Source organism: Oncorhynchus masou, unplaced genomic scaffold (assembly GCF_036934945.1).
Source record: "Oncorhynchus masou masou isolate Uvic2021 unplaced genomic scaffold, UVic_Omas_1.1 unplaced_scaffold_1833, whole genome shotgun sequence".
Classification (NCBI taxonomy): Eukaryota; Metazoa; Chordata; class Actinopteri; order Salmoniformes; family Salmonidae; genus Oncorhynchus; species Oncorhynchus masou.
The window spans coordinates 75,001-100,170 of record NW_027008346.1 but is presented as its reverse complement, the minus strand read 5'-3'; the positions used below and the strand labels follow the sequence as shown (position 1 = coordinate 100,170).

The following is a 25,170-nucleotide window of genomic DNA, read 5'->3' as shown; positions in this document are numbered from 1 at the left end:
ATAGTGCACTACTGTTGACCAGGACCCATAGTGGACTACTGTTGACCAGGACCCATAGTGCTCTACTGTTGACCAGGACCCATAGTGGACTACTGTTGACCAGGACCCATAGTGCACTACTGTTGACCAGGACCCATAGTGCACTACTGTTGACCAGGACCCATAGTGCACTACTGTTGACCAGGACCCATAGTGCTCTACTGTTGACCAGGACCCATAGTGGACTACTGTTGACCAGGACCCATAGTGGACTACTGTTGACCAGGACCTATAGTGGACTACTGTTGACCAGGAACCATAGTACACTACTGTTGACCAGGACCCTGAGTAGACTACTGTTGACCAGGACCCATAGTACACTACTGTTGACCAGGACCCATAGTGGACTACTGTTGACCAGGACCTATAGTGGACTACTGTTGACCAGGACCCATTGATCTCTCCTGTTGACCAGGACCCATAGTGCTCTACTGTTGACCAGGACCCATTGATCTCTACTGTTGACCAGGACCCATAGTGCACTACTGTTGACCAGGACCCATAGTGCTCTACTGTTGACCAGGACCCATGGTGGACTACTGTTGACCAGGACCCATAGTGCTCTACTGTTGACCAGGACCCATAGTGGACTACTGTTGACCAGGACCCATAGTGCTCTACTGTTGACCAGGACCCATAGTGGACTACTGTTGACCAGGACCCATAGTGCACTACTGTTGACCAGGACCCATAGTGCACTACTGTTGACCAGGACCCATAGTGCACTACTGTTGACCAGGACCCATAGTGCTCTACTGTTGACCAGGACCCATAGTGGACTACTGTTGACCAGGACCCATAGTGCTCTACTGTTGACCAGGACCCATAGTGCTCTACTGTTGACCAGGACCCATAGTGGACTACTGTTGACCAGGACCCATAGTGCTCTACTGTTGACAAGGACCCATTGTGCTCTACTGTTGACCAGGACCCATAGTGCACTACTGTTGACCAGGACCCATAGGGTACTACTGTTGACCAGGACCCATAGTACACTACTGTTGACCAGGACCCATAGTGGACTACTGTTGACCAGGACCCATAGTGCACTACTGTTGACCAGGACCCATAGTGCACTACTGTTGACCAGGACCCATTGTGCTCTACTGTTGACCAGGACCCATAGTGCACTACTGTTGACCAGGACCCATAGGGTACTACTGTTGACCAGGACCCATAGTGGACTACTGTTGACCAGGACCCATAGTGCTCTACTGTTGACCAGGACCCATTGTGCTCTACTGTTGACCAGGACCCATAGTGGACTACTGTTGACCAGGACCCATAGTGCACTACTGTTGACCAGGACCCATAGTGGACTACTGTTGACCAGGACCCATAGTGGACTACTGTTGACCAGGACCCATAGTGCACTACTGTTGACCAGGACCCATTGTGCTCTACTGTTGACCAGGACCCATAGTGCTCTACTGTTGACCAGGACCCATTATGCTCTACTGTTGACCAGGACCCATAGTGGACTACTGTTGACCAGGACCCATAGTGCACTACTGTTGACCAGGACCCATAGTGGACTACTGTTGACCAGGACCCATAGTGGACTACTGTTGACCAGGACCCATAGTGGACTACTGTTGACCAGGACCCATAGTGCACTACTGTTGACCAGGACCCATTGTGCTCTACTGTTGACCAGGACCCATAGTGCTCTACTGTTGACCAGGACCCATTGTGCTCTACTGTTGACCAGGACCCATAGTGGACTACTGTTGACCAGGACCCATTGATCTCTCCTGTTGACCAGGACCCATTGTGCTCTACTGTTGACCAGGACCCATTGATCTCTACTGTTGACCAGGACCCATAGTGCACTACTGTTGACCTGGACCCATAGTGCACTACTGTTGACCAGGACCCATAGTGCTCTACTGTTGACCAGGACCCATAGTGGACTACTGTTGACCAGGACCCATAGTGCTCTACTGTTGACCAGGACCCATAGTGGACTACTGTTGACCAGGACCCATAGTGGACTACTGTTGACCAGGACCCATAGTACACTACTGTTGACCAGGACCCATAGTGGACTACTGTTGACCAGGACCCATAGTACACTACTGTTGACCAGGACCCATAGTGGACTACTGTTGACCAGGACCTATAGTGGACTACTGTTGACCAGTACCCATAGTGCACTACTGTTGACCAGGACCCATAGTGCTCTACTGTTGACCAGGACCCATTGTGCTCTACTGTTGACCAGGACCCATAGTGGACTACTGTTGACCAGGACCCATAGTGCACTACTTTTGACCAGGACCCATAGTGCACTACTGTTGACCAGGACCCATAGTGGACTACTGTTGACCAGGACCCATAGTGCTCTACTGTTGACCAGGACCCATAGTGGACTACTGTTGACCAGGACCCATAGTGCACTACTGTTGACCAGGACCCATAGTGCACTACTGTTGACCAGGACCCATAGTGCACTACTGTTGACCAGGACCCATAGTGCTCTACTGTTGACCAGGACCCATAGTGGACTACTGTTGACCAGGACCCATAGTGGACTACTGTTGACCAGGACCTATAGTGGACTACTGTTGACCAGGAACCATAGTACACTACTGTTGACCAGGACCCATAGTGGACTACTGTTGACCAGGACCCATAGTACACTACTGTTGAACAGGACCCATAGTGGACTACTGTTGACCAGGACCTATAGTGGACTACTGTTGACCAGGACCCATTGATCTCTCCTGTTGACCAGGACCCATAGTGCTCTACTGTTGACCAGGACCCATTGATCTCTACTGTTGACCAGGACCCATAGTGCACTACTGTTGACCTGGACCCATAGTGCACTACTGTTGACCAGGACCCATAGTGCTCTACTGTTGACCAGGACCCATGGTGGACTACTGTTGACCAGGACCCATAGTGCTCTACTGTTGACCAGGACCCATAGTGGACTACTGTTGACCAGGACCCATAGTGCTCTACTGTTGACCAGGACCCATAGTGGACTACTGTTGACCAGGACCCATAGTGCACTACTGTTGACCAGGACCCATAGTGCACTACTGTTGACCAGGACCCATAGTGCACTACTGTTGACCAGGACCCATAGTGCTCTACTGTTGACCAGGACCCATAGTGGACTACTGTTGACCAGGACCCATAGTGGACTACTGTTGACCAGGACCTATAGTGGACTACTGTTGACCAGGACCCATAGTACACTACTGTTGACCAGGACCCATAGTGGACTACTGTTGACCAGGACCTATAGTGGACTACTGTTGACCAGGACCCATAGTGCTCTACTGTTGACCAGGACCCATAGTGGACTACTGTTGACCAGGACCCATAGTGGACTACTGTTGACCAGGACCCATAGTGGACTACTGTTGACCAGGACCCATAGTGGACTACTGTTGACCAGGACCTATAGTGGACTACTGTTGACCAGGACTACTGTTGACCAGGACCCATAGTGGACTACTGTTGGCCAGGACCCATAGTGCACTACTGTTGACCAGGACCCATAGTGGACTACTGTTGACCAGGACCCATAGTGGACTACTGTTGACCAGGACCCATAGTGGACTACTGTTGACCAGGACCCATAGTGCACTACTGTTGACCAGGACCCATTGTGCTCTACTGTTGACCAGGACCCATAGTGCTCTACTGTTGAACTGGACCCATAGTGGACTACTGTTGACCAGGACCCATAGTGGACTACTGTTGGCCAGGACCCATAGTGGACTACTGTTGACCAGGACCCATAGTGGACTACTGTTGACCAGGACCTATAGTGGACTACTGTTGGCCAGGACCCATAGTGCACTACTGTTGACCAGGACCCATAGTGCACTACTGTTGACCAGGACCCATAGTGCACTACTGTTGACCAGGACCCATAGTGCTCTACTGTTGACCAGGACCCATAGTGGACTACTGTTGACCAGGACCCATAGTGGACTACTGTTGACCAGGACCTATAGTGGACTACTGTTGACCAGGACCCATAGTACACTACTGTTGACCAGGACCCATAGTGGACTACTGTTGACCAGGACCTATAGTGGACTACTGTTGACCAGGACCCATAGTGCTCTACTGTTGACCAGGACCCATAGTGGACTACTGTTGACCAGGACCCATAGTGGACTACTGTTGACCAGGACCCATAGTGGACTACTGTTGACCAGGACCCATAGTGGACTACTGTTGACCAGGACCTATAGTGGACTACTGTTGACCAGGACTACTGTTGACCAGGACCCATAGTGGACTACTGTTGGCCAGGACCCATAGTGCACTACTGTTGACCAGGACCCATAGTGGACTACTGTTGACCAGGACCCATAGTGGACTACTGTTGACCAGGACCCATAGTGGACTACTGTTGACCAGGACCCATAGTGCACTACTGTTGACCAGGACCCATTGTGCTCTACTGTTGACCAGGACCCATAGTGCTCTACTGTTGACCAGGACCCATAGTGGACTACTGTTGACCAGGACCCATAGTGGACTACTGTTGGCCAGGACCCATAGTGGACTACTGTTGACCAGGACCCATAGTGGACTACTGTTGACCAGGACCCATAGTGCTCTACTGTTGACCAGGACCCATAGTGGACTACTGTTGACCAGGACCTATAGTGGACTACTGTTGACCAGGACCCATAGTACACTACTGTTGACCAGGACCCATTGAGCTCTAAATACTAAAGTCTGCCTAGTTATTACCTCAACAGCTGTCTCTATATTAGATGTATTGATGTGTAACAGGGACCATAGCCTAGTCATTACCTCAACAGCTGTCTCTATATTAGATGTATTGATATATATTGTATCTAGAGTAGTGAACTATATAGGGCCCTGGTCTAAGGTAGTGCACTATATAGGGCCCTGGTCTAAGGTAGTGCACTATATAGGGCCCTGGTCTAAAGTAGTGCACTATATATGGCCCTGGTCTAAGGTAGTGCACTATATAGGGCCCTGGTCTAAAGTAGTGCACTATATAGGGCCATGGTCTAAGGTAGTGCACTATATAGGGCCCTGGTCTAAAGTAGTGCACTATACAGGGAATAGGGTGCCATTTTGGAGTCATTCAACTCTGTGCTTTTTAAGGGTAGCTCTAATTATGAATGAATTAGTTTCAGGGTCAGCTGATGCTACCTGCTTTATTCGCCGTGACCCCCAGCGCGATCCCAGCCCGACCCCAGCTCGACCCCCAGCCCGACCGCCTCCAAGTAGTCAAATCTCCATCTGCATCCCAAATGGAGCCCTATTCCCTATATAGTGAACTACGAGTGACCAGGGCCTTTTCCCTATATAGTGAACTACAAGTGACTAGAGCCCTATTCCCTATATAGTGAACTACTAGTGACCAGGGCCCTATTCCCTATATAGTGAACTACTAGTGACCAGAGCCCTATTCCCTATATAGTGAACTACTAGTGACCAGGGCCCTATTCCCTATATAGTGAACTACTAGTGACCAGGGCCCTATTCCCTATATAGTGAACTACTAGAGACCAGAGCCCTATTCCCTATATAGTGAACTACTAGTGACCAGAGCCCTATTCCCTATATAGTGAACTACTAGTGACCAGAGCCCTATTCCCTATATAGTGAACTACTAGTGACCAGAGCCCTATTCCCTATAGTGAACTACTATAGACCAGAGCCCTATTCCCTATATAGTGAACTACTATAGACCAGAGCCCTATTCCCTATATAGTGAACTACTAGTGACCAGAGCCCTATTCCCTATATAGTGAACTACTAGTGACCAGAGCCCTATTCCCTATATAGTGAACTACTTTAGACCAGAACCCTATTCCCTATATAGTGAACTACTAGTGACCAGAACCCTATTCCCTATATAGTGCACTACTATAGACCAGAGCCCTATCCCCTATATAGTGCACTTCTTTAGACCAGAGCCCTATTCCCTATATAGTGAACTACTAGTGACCAGAACCCTATTCCCTATATAGTGAACTACTAGTGACCAGAGCCCTATTCCCTATATAGTGCACTACTAGTGACCAGAGCCCTATTCCCTATATAGTGAACTACTAGTGACCAGAGCCCTATTCCCTATATAGTGAACTACTAGTGACCAGAGCCCTATTCCCTATATAGTGAACTACTAGTGACCAGAGCCCTATTCCCTATATAGTGCACTACTAGTGACCAGAGCCCTATTCCCTATATAGTGCACTACTAGTGACCAGGGCCCTATTCCCTATATAGTGAACTACTAGTGACCAGGGCCCTATTCCCTATGTAGTGAACTACTAGTGACCAGAGCCCTATTCCCTATATAGTGCACTACGTTTGACCAGAGCCCTATTCCCTATATAGTGCACTACGTTTGACCAGAGCCCTATTCCCTATATATAGTGAACTACGCTTTGACCAGAGCCCTATTCCCTATATAGTGCACTACGTTTGACCAGAGCCCTATTCCCTATATAGTGCACTATGTTTGACCAGAGCCCTATTCCCTATATAGTGCACTACGTTTGACCAGAGCCCTATTCCCTATATAGTGCACTACATTAGACCAGGGCCCTATTCCCTATATAGTGCACTACATTAGACCAGAGCCCTATTCCCTATATAGTGCACTACTATAGACCAGACCCTATTCCCTATATAGTGCCCTACGTTTGACCAGAGCCCTATTCCCTATATAGTGCACTACGTTTGACCAGAGCCCTATTCCCTATATAGTGCACTACATTAGACCAGGGCCCTATTCCCTATATAGTGCACTACTTTAGACCAGAGCCCTATTCCCTATATAGTGAACTACTAGTGACCAGAGCCCTATTCCCTATGTAGTACACTACTATAGACCAGAGCCCTATCCCCTATATAGTACACTACATTAGACCAGAGCCCTATTCCCTATGTAGTGCACTACATTAGACCAGAGCCCTATTCCCTATATAGTGCACTACTTTAGACCAGAGCCCTATTCCCTATATAGTGAACTACTAGTGACCAGAGCCCTATTCCCTATGTAGTACACTGCTATAGACCAGAGCCCTATTCCCTATATAGTGCCCTACATTAGACCAGAGCCCTATTCCCTATGTAGTGTACTACATTAGACCAGAGCCCTATTCCCTATGTAGTGCACTACATTAGACCAGAGCCCTATTCCCTATGTAGTGCACTACATTAGACCAGAGCCCTATTCCCTATGTAGTGCACTACATTAGACCAGAGCCCTATTCCCTATGTAGTGCACTACATTAGACCAGAGCCCTATTCCCTATATAGTGCACTACATTAGACCAGAGCCCTATTCCCTATATAGTGCCCTACGTTTGACCAGAGCCCTATTCCCTATATAGTGCCCTACGTTTGACCAGAGCCCTATTCCCTATATAGTGCACTACATTAGACCAGAGCCCTATTCCCTATATAGTGAACTACTGGTGACCAGAGCCCTCTTCCCTATATAGTGCACTACATTAGACCAGAGCCCTATTCCCTATATAGTGCCTTACGTTAGACCAGAGCCCTATTCCCTTTATAGTGCCCTACGTTTGACCAGAGCCCTCTGAAACCTTGAAATCACAAACCCTTTGTGCCCTGGGAATAATGTAGTGCACTATGAATGGAATAGGGTTTTCATTTGGGACGAGGCCCTTTAAAACAATACCAAGGACAGAGAGAGATCACAGGACATGTTCAATAAGCTCCTGCGATGGTCATACATTTGTATTTGACTGTTATTTTACCAGGTTAGTTGACTGAGAACACCTTCTCATTCGCAGTAAACGACCTGGGGAATAGTTACAGGGGAGAGGAGGGGAATGAACCAGCCAATAGGAAGCTGAGGATGATTAGGTGACCGTGATGGTCTGAGGGCCGGATTAGGAGTTTAGCCAGGACACCGGGGTTAACACCCCCTTACTCTTACGATGAGTACCAAGGGATCTTTAATGACCTCAGGGAGTCAGGACACCTGTTAAACGTCCCATCCGTAAGATGACACCCTGCACAGGGCAATGTCCCCAAACACTGCCCTGGGACATTGGGATTTTTTTTTTTAGACCAGAGGAAAGAGTGCCTCCTACTGGCCCTCCAACACCACTTCCAGCAGCATCTGGTCTGCCATCCAGGGACCGAGCAGGACCAACCCTGCTTAGCTTAAGAGGCCAGCCAGCAGGGTGGTATACTGCTGGCTATGGTGAGAGGATCGGGGTAGGAGGGAGTGAGGGAGTGAGGGAGGGAGGGAGGGAGGGAGGTGGTTGAGAGAGAGAGGGAGACAGATGGGTAAGTTCGTGTGTGTTTTGGAAGGAAGTGACTTTCAGGAAGGGACCACGCACAAGCACACACCCCTCTATACGCACATACAAAAGACACACAAACACAGAGGTAAAGAGAGAGAGAAAGAGAGAGGGATCATTGACAGAGCTCTGCAGGAGGAGGGGATAACACACTGAGGAGGTGTTAACCAGACAGAATGAGACTGGTCCTGGTCTAACAGGAGGTGTTAACCAGACAGAATGAGACTGGTCCTGGTCTAACACACTGAGGAGGTGTTAACCAGACAGAATGAGACTGGTCCTGGTCTAACAGGAGGTGTTAACCAGACAGAATGAGACTGGTCCTGGTCTAACAGGAGGTGTTAACCAGACAGAATGAGACTGGTCCTGGTCTAACACACTGAGGAGGTGTTAACCAGACAGAATGAGACTGGTCCTGGTCTAACACACTGAGGAGGTGTTAACCAGACAGAATGAGACTGGTCCTGGTCTAACAGGAGGTGTTAACCAGACAGAATGAGACTGGTCCTGGTCTAACAGGAGGTGTTAACCAGACAGAATGAGACTGGTCCTGGTCTAACACACTGAGGAGGTGTTAACCAGACAGAATGAGACTGGTCCTGGTCTAACAGGAGGTGTTAACCAGACAGAATGAGACTGGTCCTGGTCTAACAGGAGGTGTTAACCAGACAGAATGAGACTGGTCCTGGTCTAACACACTGAGGAGGTGTTAACCAGACAGAATGAGACTGGTCCTGGTCTAACAGGAGGTGTTAACCAGACAGAATGAGACTGGTCCTGGTCTAACACACCCATACCTCTGTCTCTCTCTCCATCTCGCCATCTGTTTCTCCCTCTTTCTCTCTCGCTCTGTATCTCTCTCTCTCCCCCCCCCCCTCTCTCTCCCTCTGTATCTCTCTCTCTCGCCGTCTGGCTCGCTCTCTCTCCCTCCCACTTTCTCGGACTCTCTCACTGTCTGTGAAACACACTGTGTTTTTGTACCGAATTAATCAATAATTACAAAGCAAACAAATGATCTCTTGAGCAGGTCTCCCTCTCAGAGAGAGAGAGAGACAGAGTCCTGAGAGAGAGACAGAGAGGTGTTAACCAGACAGACCTGGAAAAAAATACTGTAGTAAAAGAAAACTGTAGTATTTACTGTAGATTTGGGGGATTTACAGTAGTATTTATTTACTGTATTGTTTTGGAGACTTTACTGTAGTGTTTTGGGGGACTCAGGGAGGACAGAACAGGATTGGTCCACCCATGTCCCTGTCTAAGACCTGACTCAGGGAGGACAGAACACGATTGATCCACCCATGTCCCCGTCTAAGACCTGACTCAGGGAGGACAGAACAGGATTGATCCACCCATGTCCCTGTCTAAGACCTGACTCAGGGAGGACAGAACAGGAGTGATCCACCCATGTCCCCGTCTAAGACCTGACTCAGGGAGGACAGAACAGAATTGATCCACCCATGTCCCTGTCTAAGACCTGACTCAGGGAGGACAGAACACGATTGATCCACCCATGTCCCTGTCTAAGACCTGACTCAGGGAGGACAGAACACGATTGGGGACATGAAATAGAGTTTGTCAAGTCCTTGGTTTAATTAGAGCTACACAACTTCAGGGGACATTTCTCTCTGAGAAATGCACCCAAAAGGTTCTTCCAAGAACCCCATGGAAAGTGTCATTCATCAAGGAATCTTTTTAGTTGGTGGGGGTTCTTCAGGGAACCACTTTATTTGGTGGGGGTTCTTCAGGGAACCACTTTATTTGGTGGGGGTTCTTCAGGGAACCACTTTATTTGGTGGGGGTTCTTCAAGGAACCTCTTTAGTTGGTGGGGGTTCTTCAGGGAACCACTTTATTTGGTGGGGGTTCTTCAAGGAACCTCTTTAGTTGGTGGGGGTTCTTCAAGGAACATCTTTATTTGGTGGGGGTTCTTCAGGGAACAACTTTAGTTGGTGGGGGTTCTTCAGGGAACAACTTTAGTTGGTGGTGGTTCTTCAAGGAACCTCTTTAGTTGGTGGGGGTTCTTCAAGGAACCTCTTTAATTGGTGGGGGTTCTTCAAGGAACCTAACTGCCAAACTGAAAAATGTGGATTTGAATTTGAGACAGCAGCAGGTTTCTCCGTCGTGTGATCTAAATTGACATCGTTTAATGATGCCAACCGTCTTTTCATATTTGTGCAAATGTCTGTGTTGTGTAATTAACACGTTCTCCCTTTTAAAAATGATTCTAACACAGAACATGGAGCCAGTTCAAATGGATATGAATCACCGAAGATGCGTCGAAGGTTATCTGTATTTGGGCCCAGATGACGGAACGGATCACTGTCTGTGTGTGTCTGTCTGCAGGTATACTGACACCACTATGTACTGTACTATGTACAATATCACATACTATGAACAAATGGGGGTTGTTTTGTCTCATAATGTTCTGCAGGTCTTTAACTCTACCTACATGTACATATTATCTCAATTACCTCCACTAACCGGTGCCCCCCTGTATATAGTCTCCACATTGACTCTGTACTCGGTACCCCTGTATATAGCCTCCACATTGACTCTGTACCGGTACCCCTGTATATAGCCTCCACATTGACTCTGTACCGGTACCCCTGTATATAGCCTCCACATTGACTCTGTAAACCCCCTGATATAGCCTCCACATTGACTCTGTACCGGTACCCCCTGTATAGCCTCCACATTGACTCTGTAGGTACCCCTGTATATAGCCTCCACATTGACTCTGTACAGTACCCCCTGTATATAGCCTCCACATTGACTCTGTACCCCCTGTATATAGCCTCCACATTGATTCTGTACAGGTACCCCCTGTATATAGCCTCCACATTGACTCTTGGAGACCCCCTGTATATAGCCTCCACATTGACTCTGTACCGTAGTGTATTAGCCTCCACAGTGACTTTGGAGTACCCCCTGTATATAGTCTCCACAGTGACTCTTACGGTACCCCCTGTATATAGCCTCCACATTGACTCTGTAGGTTTTATAGAGCCTCCACATTGACTCTGTAGGTGTTTTGGATATAGACTCCACATTGACTTGTACTGGTACCCCTAGTGTTTTGCCTCCACAGACTCTTTACCCATACCCCTGTATGTTTTGGAGACATTGACTCTGTAGTGTACCCCCTGTATATAGTCTCACTATTGTTATTTTACTGCTGCTCTTTAATTATTTGTTACTTTTATTTGACATTTTTTTACTTATCTATTTCTTTTACTTAACACTTATTTTTTGGAAAGCATTTAATAAATAATAATTAACATTGTTGTAATAAGGGCTTGTAAGCGTTTCACTGTTGTGTTTTGGGGTGACAAATAAACTGATTTGATTTCAGATCACATGGACAGTGTCCTCTATAGCTGATTGTAATGAACGGTTTCTGGAGAACCTTCCAGGACTCAGTCACAGCTGCCATCTTCCTCCTCCCTGTTTAATGACGATCCCGGAGGTCTCTTCAGCACGGACCAGGTATACCTACCCAGGGTGTAACAGTTTTCACACAAGGAATGAAAACTTTCATGTGCATATTTGCTAATTATCTGTATATCATTTCTGTGTTTTCACAGACTTCACCTCTGATCAATAGAAACAGAAACCTTCCATCCTTGTGTGAATTCATTCTGTCTGTGGATACAGAGAACATCAACATGCCAGAGGATAAACCCATTGGACTTGGGGCTCTGCTTGGAGTTGACCTCCCAATTTGGATTTTTTGAATTCTGCTTTGCCACTAAAATTATAATAAACACTGACACCTAAAATGTGTTGTTGTTTACCTCATATTTGGATTTTGTTGTTGTTATTGATAATATTGTTACGCTGATTATTATTAATCATATCAAAAGGTTATTTGAGGATTCATTAATTAAGATTAAGATTAATTAAAATGGGTCCCCCCCCCACCCCACCAGTTTCAGTTTGATGAAACCCCTGAAGGATCCCCTCTAGGAACCCTTTTAACAATGTACAGCTGTAGTTTAGTATCTTTTAGTTTAGTGTGTGTGTTCACAGCGGAAGTGTAGTGGAGTAGGTCTAAAATACACCCAACAGAAATATAAACGCAACATTTTTAATATGTTTCATGAGCTGAAATAAAACATCCCTGAAATGTTCCTGATGTCATTATGGGGTATTGTGATGTCATTATGGGGTATTGTGATGTCATTATGGGGTATTGTGATGTCATTATTGGGTATTGTGATGTCATTTTGGGGTACTGTGATTCACGCTCAATAAAGCTTATTTCTCCTTTGTCAAGATAATCCCTCCACCTGACAGGTGTGGCATTTCAAGAAGCTGATTAAACAGCATGATCATTACACAGGTGCACCTTCTGCCATGGACAATAAAAGGCCACTTTAAAATGTGCAGTTTTGTCACACAACACAATGCCACAAATGTCTCAAGTTTTGAGGGAGCGTGTAATTGACATGCTGACTGCAGGGAATGTCCACTTAACCCTTGAAGCCAGCAGCACCAATGTGTCGGAGGAAACACCGTACACCTGGCAACCGTGTCAGCGTGCACTGCGCCCACAGGAGCCGCTAGAGCATGATGGGACAAGGACATCCCTGCTGGCCAAACCCTCAATCCCACTGAGACAGGGTCTGGACTCAATCCCAGAATCTCTAGTGGCACAGCCTTAGACAACTGAGACAGGGCCTGGACTCAATCCCAGAATCTCTAGAGGCACAGCCTTAGACCACTGAGACAGGGCCTGGACTCAATCCCAGAATCTCTAGTGGCACAGCCTTAGACCACTGAGACAGGGCCTGGACTCAATCCCAGAATCTCTAGCGACACAGCCTTAGACCACTGCCCCACCCGGGAGCCCCCCTTTATATATTTGTGGTCAGTGTTATTTAACAGCCAGGAAAAGAAGAAGAAGCCTACTTTATAGCGTTTGAATTATCTTGCCTCCCTTTTTTTATTTAACCTTTATTTAACCAGGCAAGTCAGTTAAGAACAAATTCTTATTTTCAATGATGGCCTAGAAAAAGTGGGTTAACTGCCTGTTCAGGGGCAGAACGACAGATTTGTACCTTGTCAGCTCGGGGATTCAAACTTGCAACCCTTTGGTTACTAGTCCAACTCTCTAACCACAAGGCTACCCTGCCGCCCCTTTGACTTTGGCACAATTATCTCTCCAAGTGAGCGCTTGTTCACTTCCCTATCGTGGATTTGAAAGGGAATGACTGGGTATGTGGAAACTCTCTCTCGCCCATGTCACCACAACACCAACCCAATGCTTTATGACTTGAGGGCAGTAGGCCTAGTGAAGGAGTGTACACTTCAGGAGGAAGGAGAGATTACTGGGATATAACACAGACTTGAATAACATCTCCCTCTCTCTAAATCCCAACGCCTGGACAATTTATCATCTATCTACTCTCTTGTTTTTCATCCTCCGTCAATAGTTTAATTTCTACCCCTGTGGGTGGAAGGTGGCCTGGTCTTCATTTAATGTACGGTTGCGCCCTCTTGTGGTTAAAATAACTCATGACATCTCCCATCAAAGCAGTGTGAATGACTGGTGGTTAATTTTGTGTACTGTGGAGCCATCTAGTGGCCAGTAGTGTTAATGACACCCTAAATCATGAAAATAGCAAGACCAATGGATTCTTCATCCCTTTATCCATTTTTAATACAATCTGAAATGAAAAACATCTGACGGACAAAACATGTAATAGTGTTTTATGAAGAGGGTTGTGATTCTGGTAGGCTATACACTGACACAGCTATACACTGACACAGCTATACACTGACACAGCTATACACTGACACAGCTATACACTGACACAGCTATACACTGACACAGCTATACACTGGCACAGCTATACACTGGCACAGCTGACTAACTCTTCTGATGACTTGTTTAATATAATACACAAACATCTCTGTCAGGGCCTGGTCAACATCTCTGTCAGGGCCTGGTCAACATCTCTGTCAGGGCCTGGTCAACATCTCTGTCAGGACCTATGGGCCCTGGTCAACATTAGTGCAGGAAATAGATAGGGGCCATAGAAAGTTTGAACAAGAGAGAGGAGAGTATGCGAGGGGGGAGTGGGAGAGGAGAGGAGGGGAGAGGGGTAGGAGGGGAGGAGAGAGGAAAGGAAAGAAGGGGGCAGGGGAGAGGAGAGAAGGAGGAGAGGAGAGTAGGGGGAGGAGAGAGGGAGAGTAGGGGGAGGAGAGAGGGGAGAGAGGAGAGGAGAGAAGGAGGAGAGTAGGGGGGAGAGGGAGAGGAGAGTATGGGGAGGAGAGAGTAGGGGGGAGAGGGAGAGTAGGGGGAGGAGAGAGGGAGAGAGAGAGAGGGGAGAGTAGGGGGAGGAGAGAGGGGAGAGGAGAGAGGAGAGGAGAGAGTAGGGGGAGAGGAGAGTAGGGGGAGGAGGGGAGAGGAGGGGGAGGGGGAGGGGGAGGAGAGTATCTTTAGACATGCTGAGTCTTGAAGGCAGTAAGTCATCAAGCTGCCTGTGTGTTTAGAATTTGCCCCCAATCCTTTAAAATGACAAACGTGTGTGTGTGTGCTAGGGTTTGTGTGTGTGTGTGTGTGTGTGTGTGTGTGTGTGTGTGTGTGTGTGTGTGTGTGTCTGTAAGTGCTAGGGTGTGTGTGTGTGTGTCCCAACCTGTCAGATCCACAAGTCCACTTGTTGTAACAGAAAGACATTGAAACAGAAGCATTGTTAGAACCCTGAGGAAGACAGAACTCAGAGGAGGAATGTTGTGATTAGAATGTCTTAATGAAACAAAATAGAACACTGAGGGAGACAGAATGTCTTAATGAAACACAATAGAACACAGAGGAAGACAGAATGACTTAATGAAACACAATAGAACACTGAGGGAGACAGAATGTCTTAATGAAACACAATAGAACACTGAGGAAGACAGAATGTCTTAATGAAACACAATAGAACACTGAGGGAGACAGAATGTCTTAATGAAACACAATAGAACACAGAGGAAGACAGAATGTCTTAATGAAACACAATAGAACACAGAGGAAGACAGAATGTCTTAATGAAACACAATAGAACACTGAGGAAGACAGAACTCAGAGGAGGAATGTTGTGATTAGAATGTCTTAATGAAACACAATAGAACACTGAGGAAGACAGAACTCAGAGGAGGAATGTTGTGATTAGAATGTCTTAATGAAACACAATAGAACACTGAGGAAGACAGAATGACTTAATGAAACACAATAGAACACTGAGGAAGACAGAATGACTTAATGAAACACAATAGAACACTGAGGGAGACAGAATGACTTAATGAAACACAATAGAACACTGAGGAAGACAGAATGACTTAATGAAACACAATAGAACACTGAGGGAGACAGAATGTCTTAATGAAACACAATAGAATGCTGAGGAAGACAGAATGTCCTAATGAAACAAAATAGAACACAGAGGAAGACAGAATGTCTTAATGAAACACAATAGAATACAGAGGAAGACAGAATGTCTTAATGAAACACAATAGAACACAGAGGAAGACAGAATGTCTTAATGAAACACAATAGAACACAGAGGAAGACAGAACTAGAATGTCTTAATGAAACACAATAGAACACAGAGGAAGACAGAACTAGAATGTCTTAATGAAACACAATAGAACACTGAGGAAGACAGAATGTCTTAAATGAAACACAATAGAACACTGAGGAAGACAGAATGTCTTAATGAAACACAATAGAACACTGAGGGAGACAGAATGTCTTAATGAAACACAATAGAACACAGAGGAAGACAGAATGACTTAATGAAACACAATAGAACACTGAGGGAGACAGAATGTCTTAATGAAACACAATAGAACACTGAGGAAGACAGAATGCCTTAATGAAACACAATAGAACACTGAGGGAGACAGAATGTCTTAATGAAACACAATAGAACACAGAGGAAGACAGAACTAGAATGTCTTAATGAAACACAATAGAACACTGAGGAAGACAGAATGACTTAATGAAACACAATAGAACACTGAGGGAGACAGAATGTCTTAATGAAACACAATAGAATGCTGAGGAAGACAGAATGTCCTAATGAAACAAAATAGAACACAGAGGAAGACAGAATGTCTTAATGAAACACAATAGAATACAGAGGAAGACAGAATGTCTTAATGAAACATAATAGAACACTGAGGGAGACAGAATGTCTTAATGAAACACAATAGAACACAGAGGAAGACAGAACTAGAATGTCTTAATGAAACACAATAGAACACAGAGGAAGACAGAACTAGAATGTCTTAATGAAACACAATAGAACACTGAGGAAGACAGAATGTCTTAATGAAACACAATAGAACACTGAGGAAGACAGAATGTCTTAAATGAAACACAATAGAACACTGAGGAAGACAGAATGTCTTAATGAAACACAATAGAACACTGAGGGAGACAGAATGTCTTAATGAAACACAATAGAACACTGAGGAAGACAGAATGTCTTAATGAAACACAATAGAACACAGAGGAAGACAGAATGTCTTAATGAAACACAATAGAACACTGAGGAAGACAGAATGTCTTAATGAAACACAATAGAACACTGAGGGAGACGGAATGTCTTAATGAAACACAATAGAACACAGAGGAAGACAGAACTAGAATGTCTTAATGAAACACAATAGAACACAGAGGAAGACAGAACTAGAATGTCTTAATGAAACACAATAGAACACTGAGGAAGACAGAATGTCTTAATGAAACACAATAGAACACTGAGGGAGACAGAATGTCTTAATGAAACACAATAGAACACTGAGGAAGACAGAATGTCTTAATGAAACACAATAGAACACAGAGGAAGACAGAATGTCTTAATGAAACACAATAGAACACTGAGGGAGACGGAATGTCTTAATGAAACACAATAGAACACAGAGGAAGACAGAACTAGAATGTCTTAATGAAACACAATAGAACACAGAGGAAGACAGAACTAGAATGTCTTAATGAAACACAATAGAACACTGAGGAAGACAGAATGTCTTAATAAAACACAATAGAACACAGAGGAAGACAGAATGTCTTAATGAAACACAATAGAACACTGAGGGAGACAGAATGTCTTAATGAAACACAATAGAACACTGAGGGAGACAGAATGTCTTAATGAAACACAATAGAACACAGAGGAAGACAGAACTAGAATGTCTTAATGAAACACAATAGAACACTGAGGGAGACAGAATGTCTTAATGAAACATAATAGAACACTGAGGAAGACAGAATGTCTTAATGAAACACAATAGAACACAGAGGAAGACAGAATGACTTAATGAAACACAATAGAATACAGAGGAAGACAGAATGTCTTAATGAAACATAATAGAACACTGAGGGAGACAGAATGTCTTAATGAAACACAATAGAACACAGAGGAAGACAGAATGTCTTAATGAAACATAATAGAACACTGAGGAAGACAGAATGTCTTAAATGAAACACAATAGAACACTGAGGAAGACAGAATGTCTTAATGAAACACAATAGAACACTGAGGAAGACAGAATGTCTTAATGAAACACAATAGAATGCTGAGGAAGACAGAATGTCCTAATGAAACAAAATAGAACACAGAGGAAGACAGAATGTCTTAATGAAACACAATAGAATACAGAGGAAGTCAGAATGTCTTAATGAAACACAATAGAACACAGAGGAAGACAGAATGTCTTAATGAAACACAATAGAACACAGAGGAAGACAGAACTAGAATGTCTTAATGAAACACAATAGAACACAGAGGAAGACAGAACTAGAATGTCTTAATGAAACACAATAGAACACTGAGGAAGACAGAATGTCTTAATGAAACATAATAGAACACTGAGGAAGACAGAATGTCTTAAATGAAACACAATAGAACACTGAGGAAGACAGAATGTCTTAATGAAACACAATAGAACACTGAGGGAGACAGAATGTCTTAATGAAACACAATAGAACACAGAGGAAGACAGAATGACTTAATGAAACACAATAGAACACTGAGGGAGACAGAATGTCTTAATGAAACACAATAGAACACTGAGGAAGACAGAATGCCTTAATGAAACACAATAGAACACTGAGGGAGACAGAATGTCTTAATGAAACACAATAGAACACAGAGGAAGACAGAACTAGAATGTCTTAATGAAACACAATAGAACACAGAGGAAGACAGAACTAGAATGTCTTAATGAAACACAATATAACACTGAGGGAGACAGAATGTATTAATGAAACACAATAGAATGCTGAGGAAGACAGAATGTCCTAATGAAACAAAATAGAACACAGAGGAAGACAGAATGTCTTAATGAAACACAATAGAATACAGAGGAAGACAGAATGTCTTAATGAAACATAATAGAACACTGAGGGAGACAGAATGTCTTAATGAAACACAATAGAACACAGAGGAAGACAGAACTAGAATGTCTTAATGAAACACAATAGAACACAGAGGAAGACAGAACTAGAATGTCTTAATGAAACACAATAGAACACTGAGGAAGACAGAATGTCTTAATGAAACATAATAGAACACTGAGGAAGACAGAATGTCTTAAATGAAACACAATAGAACACTGAGGAAGACAGAATGTCTTAATGAAACACAATAGAACACTGAGGGAGACAGAATGTCTTAATGAAACACAATAGAACACTGAGGAAGACAGAATGTCTTAATGAAACACAATAGAACACAGAGGAAGACAGAATGTCTTAATGAAACACAATAGAACACTGAGGAAGACAGAATGTCTTAATGAAACACAATAGAACACTGAGGAGACGGAATGTCTTAATGAAACACAATAGAACACAGAGGAAGACAGAACTAGAATGTCTTAATGAAACACAATAGAACACAGAGGAAGACAGAACTAGAATGTCTTAATGAAACACAATAGAACACAGAGGAAGACAGAACTAGAATGTCTTAATGAAACACAATAGAACACTGAGGAAGACAGAATGTCTTAATGAAACACAATAGAACACTGAGGGAGACAGAATGTCTTAATGAAACACAATAGAACACTGAGGAAGACAGAATGTCTTAATGAAACACAATAGAACACTGAGGGAGACAGAATGTCTTAATGAAACACAATAGAACACTGAGGAAGACAGAATGTCTTAATGAAACACAATAGAACACAGAGGAAGACAGAATGTCTTAATGAAACACAATAGAACACTGAGGAAGACAGAATGTCTTAATGAAACACAATAGAACACTGAGGGAGACGGAATGTCTTAATGAAACACAATAGAACACAGAGGAAGACAGAATGTCTTAATGAAACACAATAGAACACTGAGGAAGACAGAATGTCTTAATGAAACACAATAGAACACAGAGGAAGACAGAATGTCTTAATGAAACACAATAGAACACTGAGGGAGACAGAATGTCTTAATTAAACACAATAGAACACTGAGGGAGACAGAATGTCTTAATGAAACACAATAGAACACTGAGGAAGACAGAATGTCTTAATGAAACACAATAGAACACAGAGGAAGACAGAATGTCTTAATGAAACACAATAGAACACTGAGGGAGACAGAATGTCTTAATGAAACACAATAGAACACAGAGGAAGACAGAACTAGAATGTCTTAATGAAACACAATAGAACACAGAGGAAGACAGAATGTCTTAATGAAACACAATAGAATGCTGAGGAAGACAGAATGTCCTAATGAAACAAAATAGAACACAGAGGAAGACAGAATGTCTTAATGAAACACAATAGAATACAGAGGAAGACAGAATGTCTTAATGAAACACAATAGAACACAGAGGAAGACAGAATGTCTTAATGAAACACAATAGAACACAGAGGAAGACAGAACTAGAATGTCTTAATGAAACACAATAGAACACAGAGGAAGACAGAACTAGAATGTCTTAATGAAACACAATAGAACACTGAGGAAGACAGAATGTCTTAATGAAACATAATAGAACACTGAGGAAGACAGAATGTCTTAAATGAAACACAATTGAACACTGAGGAAGACAGAATGTCTTAATGAAACACAATAGAACACTGAGGGAGACAGAATGTCTTAATGAAACACAATAGAACACAGAGGAAGACAGAATGACTTAATGAAACACAATAGAACACTGAGGGAGACAGAATGTCTTAATGAAACACAATAGAACACTGAGGAAGACAGAATGCCTTAATGAAACACAATAGAACACTGAGGGAGACAGAATGTCTTAATGAAACACAATAGAACACAGAGGAAGACAGAACTAGAATGTCTTAATGAAACACAATAGAACACAGAGGAAGACAGAACTAGAATGTCTTAATGAAACACAATATAACACTGAGGGAGACAGAATGTCTTAATGAAACACAATAGAATGCTGAGGAAGACAGAATGTCCTAATGAAACAAAATAGAACACAGAGGAAGACAGAATGTCTTAATGAAACACAATAGAATACAGAGGAAGACAGAATGTCTTAATGAAACATAATAGAACACTGAGGGAGACAGAATGTCTTAATGAAACACAATAGAACACAGAGGAAGACAGAACTAGAATGTCTTAATGAAACACAATAGAACACAGAGGAAGACAGAACTAGAATGTCTTAATGAAACACAATAGAACACTGAGGAAGACAGAATGTCTTAATGAAACATAATAGAACACTGAGGAAGACAGAATGTCTTAAATGAAACACAATAGAACACTGAGGAAGACAGAATGTCTTAATGAAACACAATAGAACACTGAGGAGACAGAATGTCTTAATGAAACACAATAGAACACTGAGGAAGACAGAATGTCTTAATGAAACACAATAGAACACAGAGGAAGACAGAATGTCTTAATGAAACACAATAGAACACTGAGGAAGACAGAATGTCTTAATGAAACACAATAGAACACTGAGGGAGACGGAATGTCTTAATGAAACACAATAGAACACAGAGGAAGACAGAACTAGAATGTCTTAATGAAACACAATAGAACACAGAGGAAGACAGAACTAGAATGTCTTAATGAAACACAATAGAACACAGAGGAAGACAGAACTAGAATGTCTTAATGAAACACAATAGAACACTGAGGAAGACAGAATGTCTTAATGAAACACAATAGAACACTGAGGGAGACAGAATGTCTTAATGAAACACAATAGAACACTGAGGAAGACAGAATGTCTTAATGAAACACAATAGAACACTGAGGGAGACAGAATGTCTTAATGAAACACAATAGAACACTGAGGAAGACAGAATGTCTTAATGAAACACAATAGAACACAGAGGAAGACAGAATGTCTTAATGAAACACAATAGAACACTGAGGAAGACAGAATGTCTTAATGAAACACAATAGAACACTGAGGGAGACGGAATGTCTTAATGAAACACAATAGAACACAGAGGAAGACAGAATGTCTTAATGAAACACAATAGAACACAGAGGAAGACAGAATGTCTTAATGAAACACAATAGAACACTGAGGGAGACAGAATGTCTTAATTAAAAACACAATAGAACACTGAGGGAGACAGAATGTCTTAATGAAACACAATAGAACACTGAGGAAGACAGAATGTCTTAATGAAACACAATAGAACACAGAGGAAGACAGAATGTCTTAATGAAACACAATATAACACTGAGGGAGACAGAATGTCTTAATGAAACACAATAGAACACAGAGGAAGACAGAACTAGAATGTCTTAATGAAACACAATAGAACACTGAGGAAGACAGAATGACTTAATGAAACACAATAGAACACCCAATATGTTAATGGGGGCCCAGAATCATTCCTGCTCAGGACACAACACATGATCAGATTCCTGTCCATAGTGGAGGTAGGTGTTCCCCTGGTGGACAGGGTACCTGGACTATATACACAGGAAGACTAAACAGAACATAAGGCCTTCTGGGAACATGAGGGGAACGTCGGCCAGAGCTAAATGTGATGGGGGACAGAAACCAAAAAAAGATTGAGAACCAATTCATGCGTCTGCTTGTAGGAGACATTCCACATAGCACCCATTCCCTTTAAAGTGCACTACTTTTGACTATATAGGGAACAGGGTGCATATATTATTAGGGTGCCAGAACGACAGATTTGTACCTTGTCAGCTGGGGGATTTGAACTTGCAAACTTTCGGTTACTAGTCCAACGCTCTAACCACTAGGCTACCCTGCCGCCCCACAATGCACTTGGGCTTTGGTCAAATGTAGTTCACCAAATAAGGGAATAGTGTGAGGGAATAAGGGAATAGGGAATAAGGGAATAGGAAATAAGGGAATAGTGTGAGGGAATAAGGGAATAGGGAATAAGGGAGTAGTGTGAGGGAATAGTGTGAGGGCATAGGGAATAAGGGAATAGTGTGAGAGAATAAGGGAATAGGGAACAAGGAAATAGTGTGAGGGAATAGTTTGAGGGCATAGGGAATAAGGGAATAGTGTGGGGGAATAGGGAATAAGGGAATAGTGTGAGGGAATAAGGGAAAAGGGAATAAGGGAATAAGGGAATAGGGAATAGTGTGAGGGAATAAGGGAATAGGGAATAAGGGAATAGGGTGCCGTTTCAGTCTTTATCCTGTCCAGTCTTCTAGTTCCGTAGCAGCCAGGTGGGAGCAGAGACTCCTGCCTGAGTAAAGTAGTTCCACCACCAAGGCTTCTCCTTCTCCTGCCACTCTCCTCCCATCCCCGGTTCTCCTCCCATCCCCGGTTCCCTGGGTTCCCTGGGTTCCCTGGGTTCTCCCGGCTCGGAGCGGCCGTAGCTCTGGAAGTGGTTGTAAGGGTCGAAGCGGTCATAAGTGTCCAGGGAGGATCTGAGGAACAGGTGGTAGTCTGGTCCTACTGGCTGAACAGGGACCTGGAGGAGAGGAGAGAAATACATATCTTTAATGAGAGGTAGGGGAGGAGGGAGGAGATAGGAACTGGAGAACAACAGGTGGTAGTCTGGTCCTACTGGCTGAACAGGGACCTGGAGGAGAGGAGAGAAATACATATCTTTAATGGGAGGTAGGGGAGGAGGGAGGAGAGGGGAGAGGGGAGGTTACTCAGGCCCAGAAGCCAGGATATGCATATAATTGGTAGTACTGGATAGAAAACACTTTAAAGTTTCTAAAACTGTTAAAATAATACACAAGAGTATAACACAAGTGTTATGGTAGCCGAAAATCCGAAGAAAAACCAACCAGAATTTTTTTTTTGAGATCCCATGCTCTTTCGATGAATAGCTATGGGTCCTATGTGATTCCAGCTCCCAAATTGCAATTCCTATGGCTTCCACTAGATGGCAACAGTCTTTGCCCACGGTTTCAGGCTTGTAAACATGAATGTTGAAGAAAGAATATGACTTTGAAAAGAGAAAATCAGCTTTGAAAATCAGTCTTGGGGCCATAAAGAGGATGCGCAACGGCTTATTTTGTTATTATTTTTATTTATTTTTTATTATCTTATTTTGCCTATAGAACATACTTCTTTCCGTATGAAATATTATCGTTTATTTACATTTTAGGGAACCTGAAGAGGGATTTTAATCTAACAAAATGACCTGTTGTAGCTGGGACCCTTTGGATTGCAAACAGAGGAAGATTTTCAGAAGTAGGTGATTTATTTAATCGCTGTTTGTGATTGAAAAATGTGTTGTGGGGCGCCGTCCTCAAACAATGGCGTGGTATGCTTTCACCGTAAAGCCTTTTGGAAATCTGAAAATGCAGTTAGATTAACGAGAATGTCAGCTTTTAACCGATATAAGATACTTGTATGTTCATAAATGTTTCATCTTACGATTATTTATTTGATTTACTTACCCTCCAATTTCACCGGATATGGTGACAGGTTTCTCGCTCAAGGGACGCCTTGCCTTATACCTCAGATATCATGACCCTGACATCAACACCTCAGATATCATGACCATGACATCAACCCCTCAGATATCATGACCCTGACATCAACACCTCAGATATCATGACCCTGACATCAACCCCTCAGATATCATGACCCTGACAACAACACCTCAGATATCATGACCCTGACATCAACACCTCAGATATCATGACCCTGACATCAACACCTCAGATATCATGACCCTGACATCAACACCTCAGATCTCATGACCCTGACATCAACACCTCAGATATCATGACCCTGACATCAACATGATATATCTCAGATATCATGACCCTGACATCAACCCCTCAGATATCATGACCCTGACATCAACATGATATATCTCAGATATCATGACCCTGACAACAACACCTCAGATATCATGACCCTGACATCAACCCCTCAGATATCATGACCCTGACATCAACCCCTCAGATATCATGACTATGACAACACCTCAGATATCATGACCCTGACATTAACCCCTCAGATATCATGACTATGACAACACCTCAGATATCATGACCCTGCCACCAACCCCTCAGATATCATGACCCTGACATCAACCCCTCAGATATCATGACCCTGCCACCAACACCTCAGATATCATGACCCTGACAACAACCCCTCAGATATCATGACCCTGACAACAACCCCTCAGATATCATGACCCTGACATCAACCCCTCAGATATCATGACCCTGACATCAACCCCTCAGATATCATGACCCTGACATCAATCCCTCAGATATCATGACCCTGACATCAACCCCTCAGATATCATGACCCTGACATCAACCCTCAGATATCATGACCCTGACATCAACACCTCAGATATGATGACCCTGACATCAACACCTCAGATATCATGACCCTGACATCAACACCTCAGATATCATGACCC

General features: G+C 43.7%; 1 protein-coding gene across 1 annotated transcript in view; it reads right to left on the bottom strand.

Annotated features, from left to right (window-relative positions):
* Positions 1-22,543: 22,543 nt before the first annotated feature.
* Positions 22,544-25,170, bottom strand: part of LOC135532355 (carboxypeptidase Z-like) — a 64,442-nt gene continuing 61,815 nt past the window's right edge. Inside the window, exon 17 of the mRNA XM_064959916.1 lies at positions 22,544-23,244. Within this exon, the coding sequence (XP_064815988.1) occupies positions 22,978-23,244 (267 nt within the window). The 3' untranslated portion in view covers positions 22,544-22,977. The remainder of the gene's footprint in view (positions 23,245-25,170) is intronic.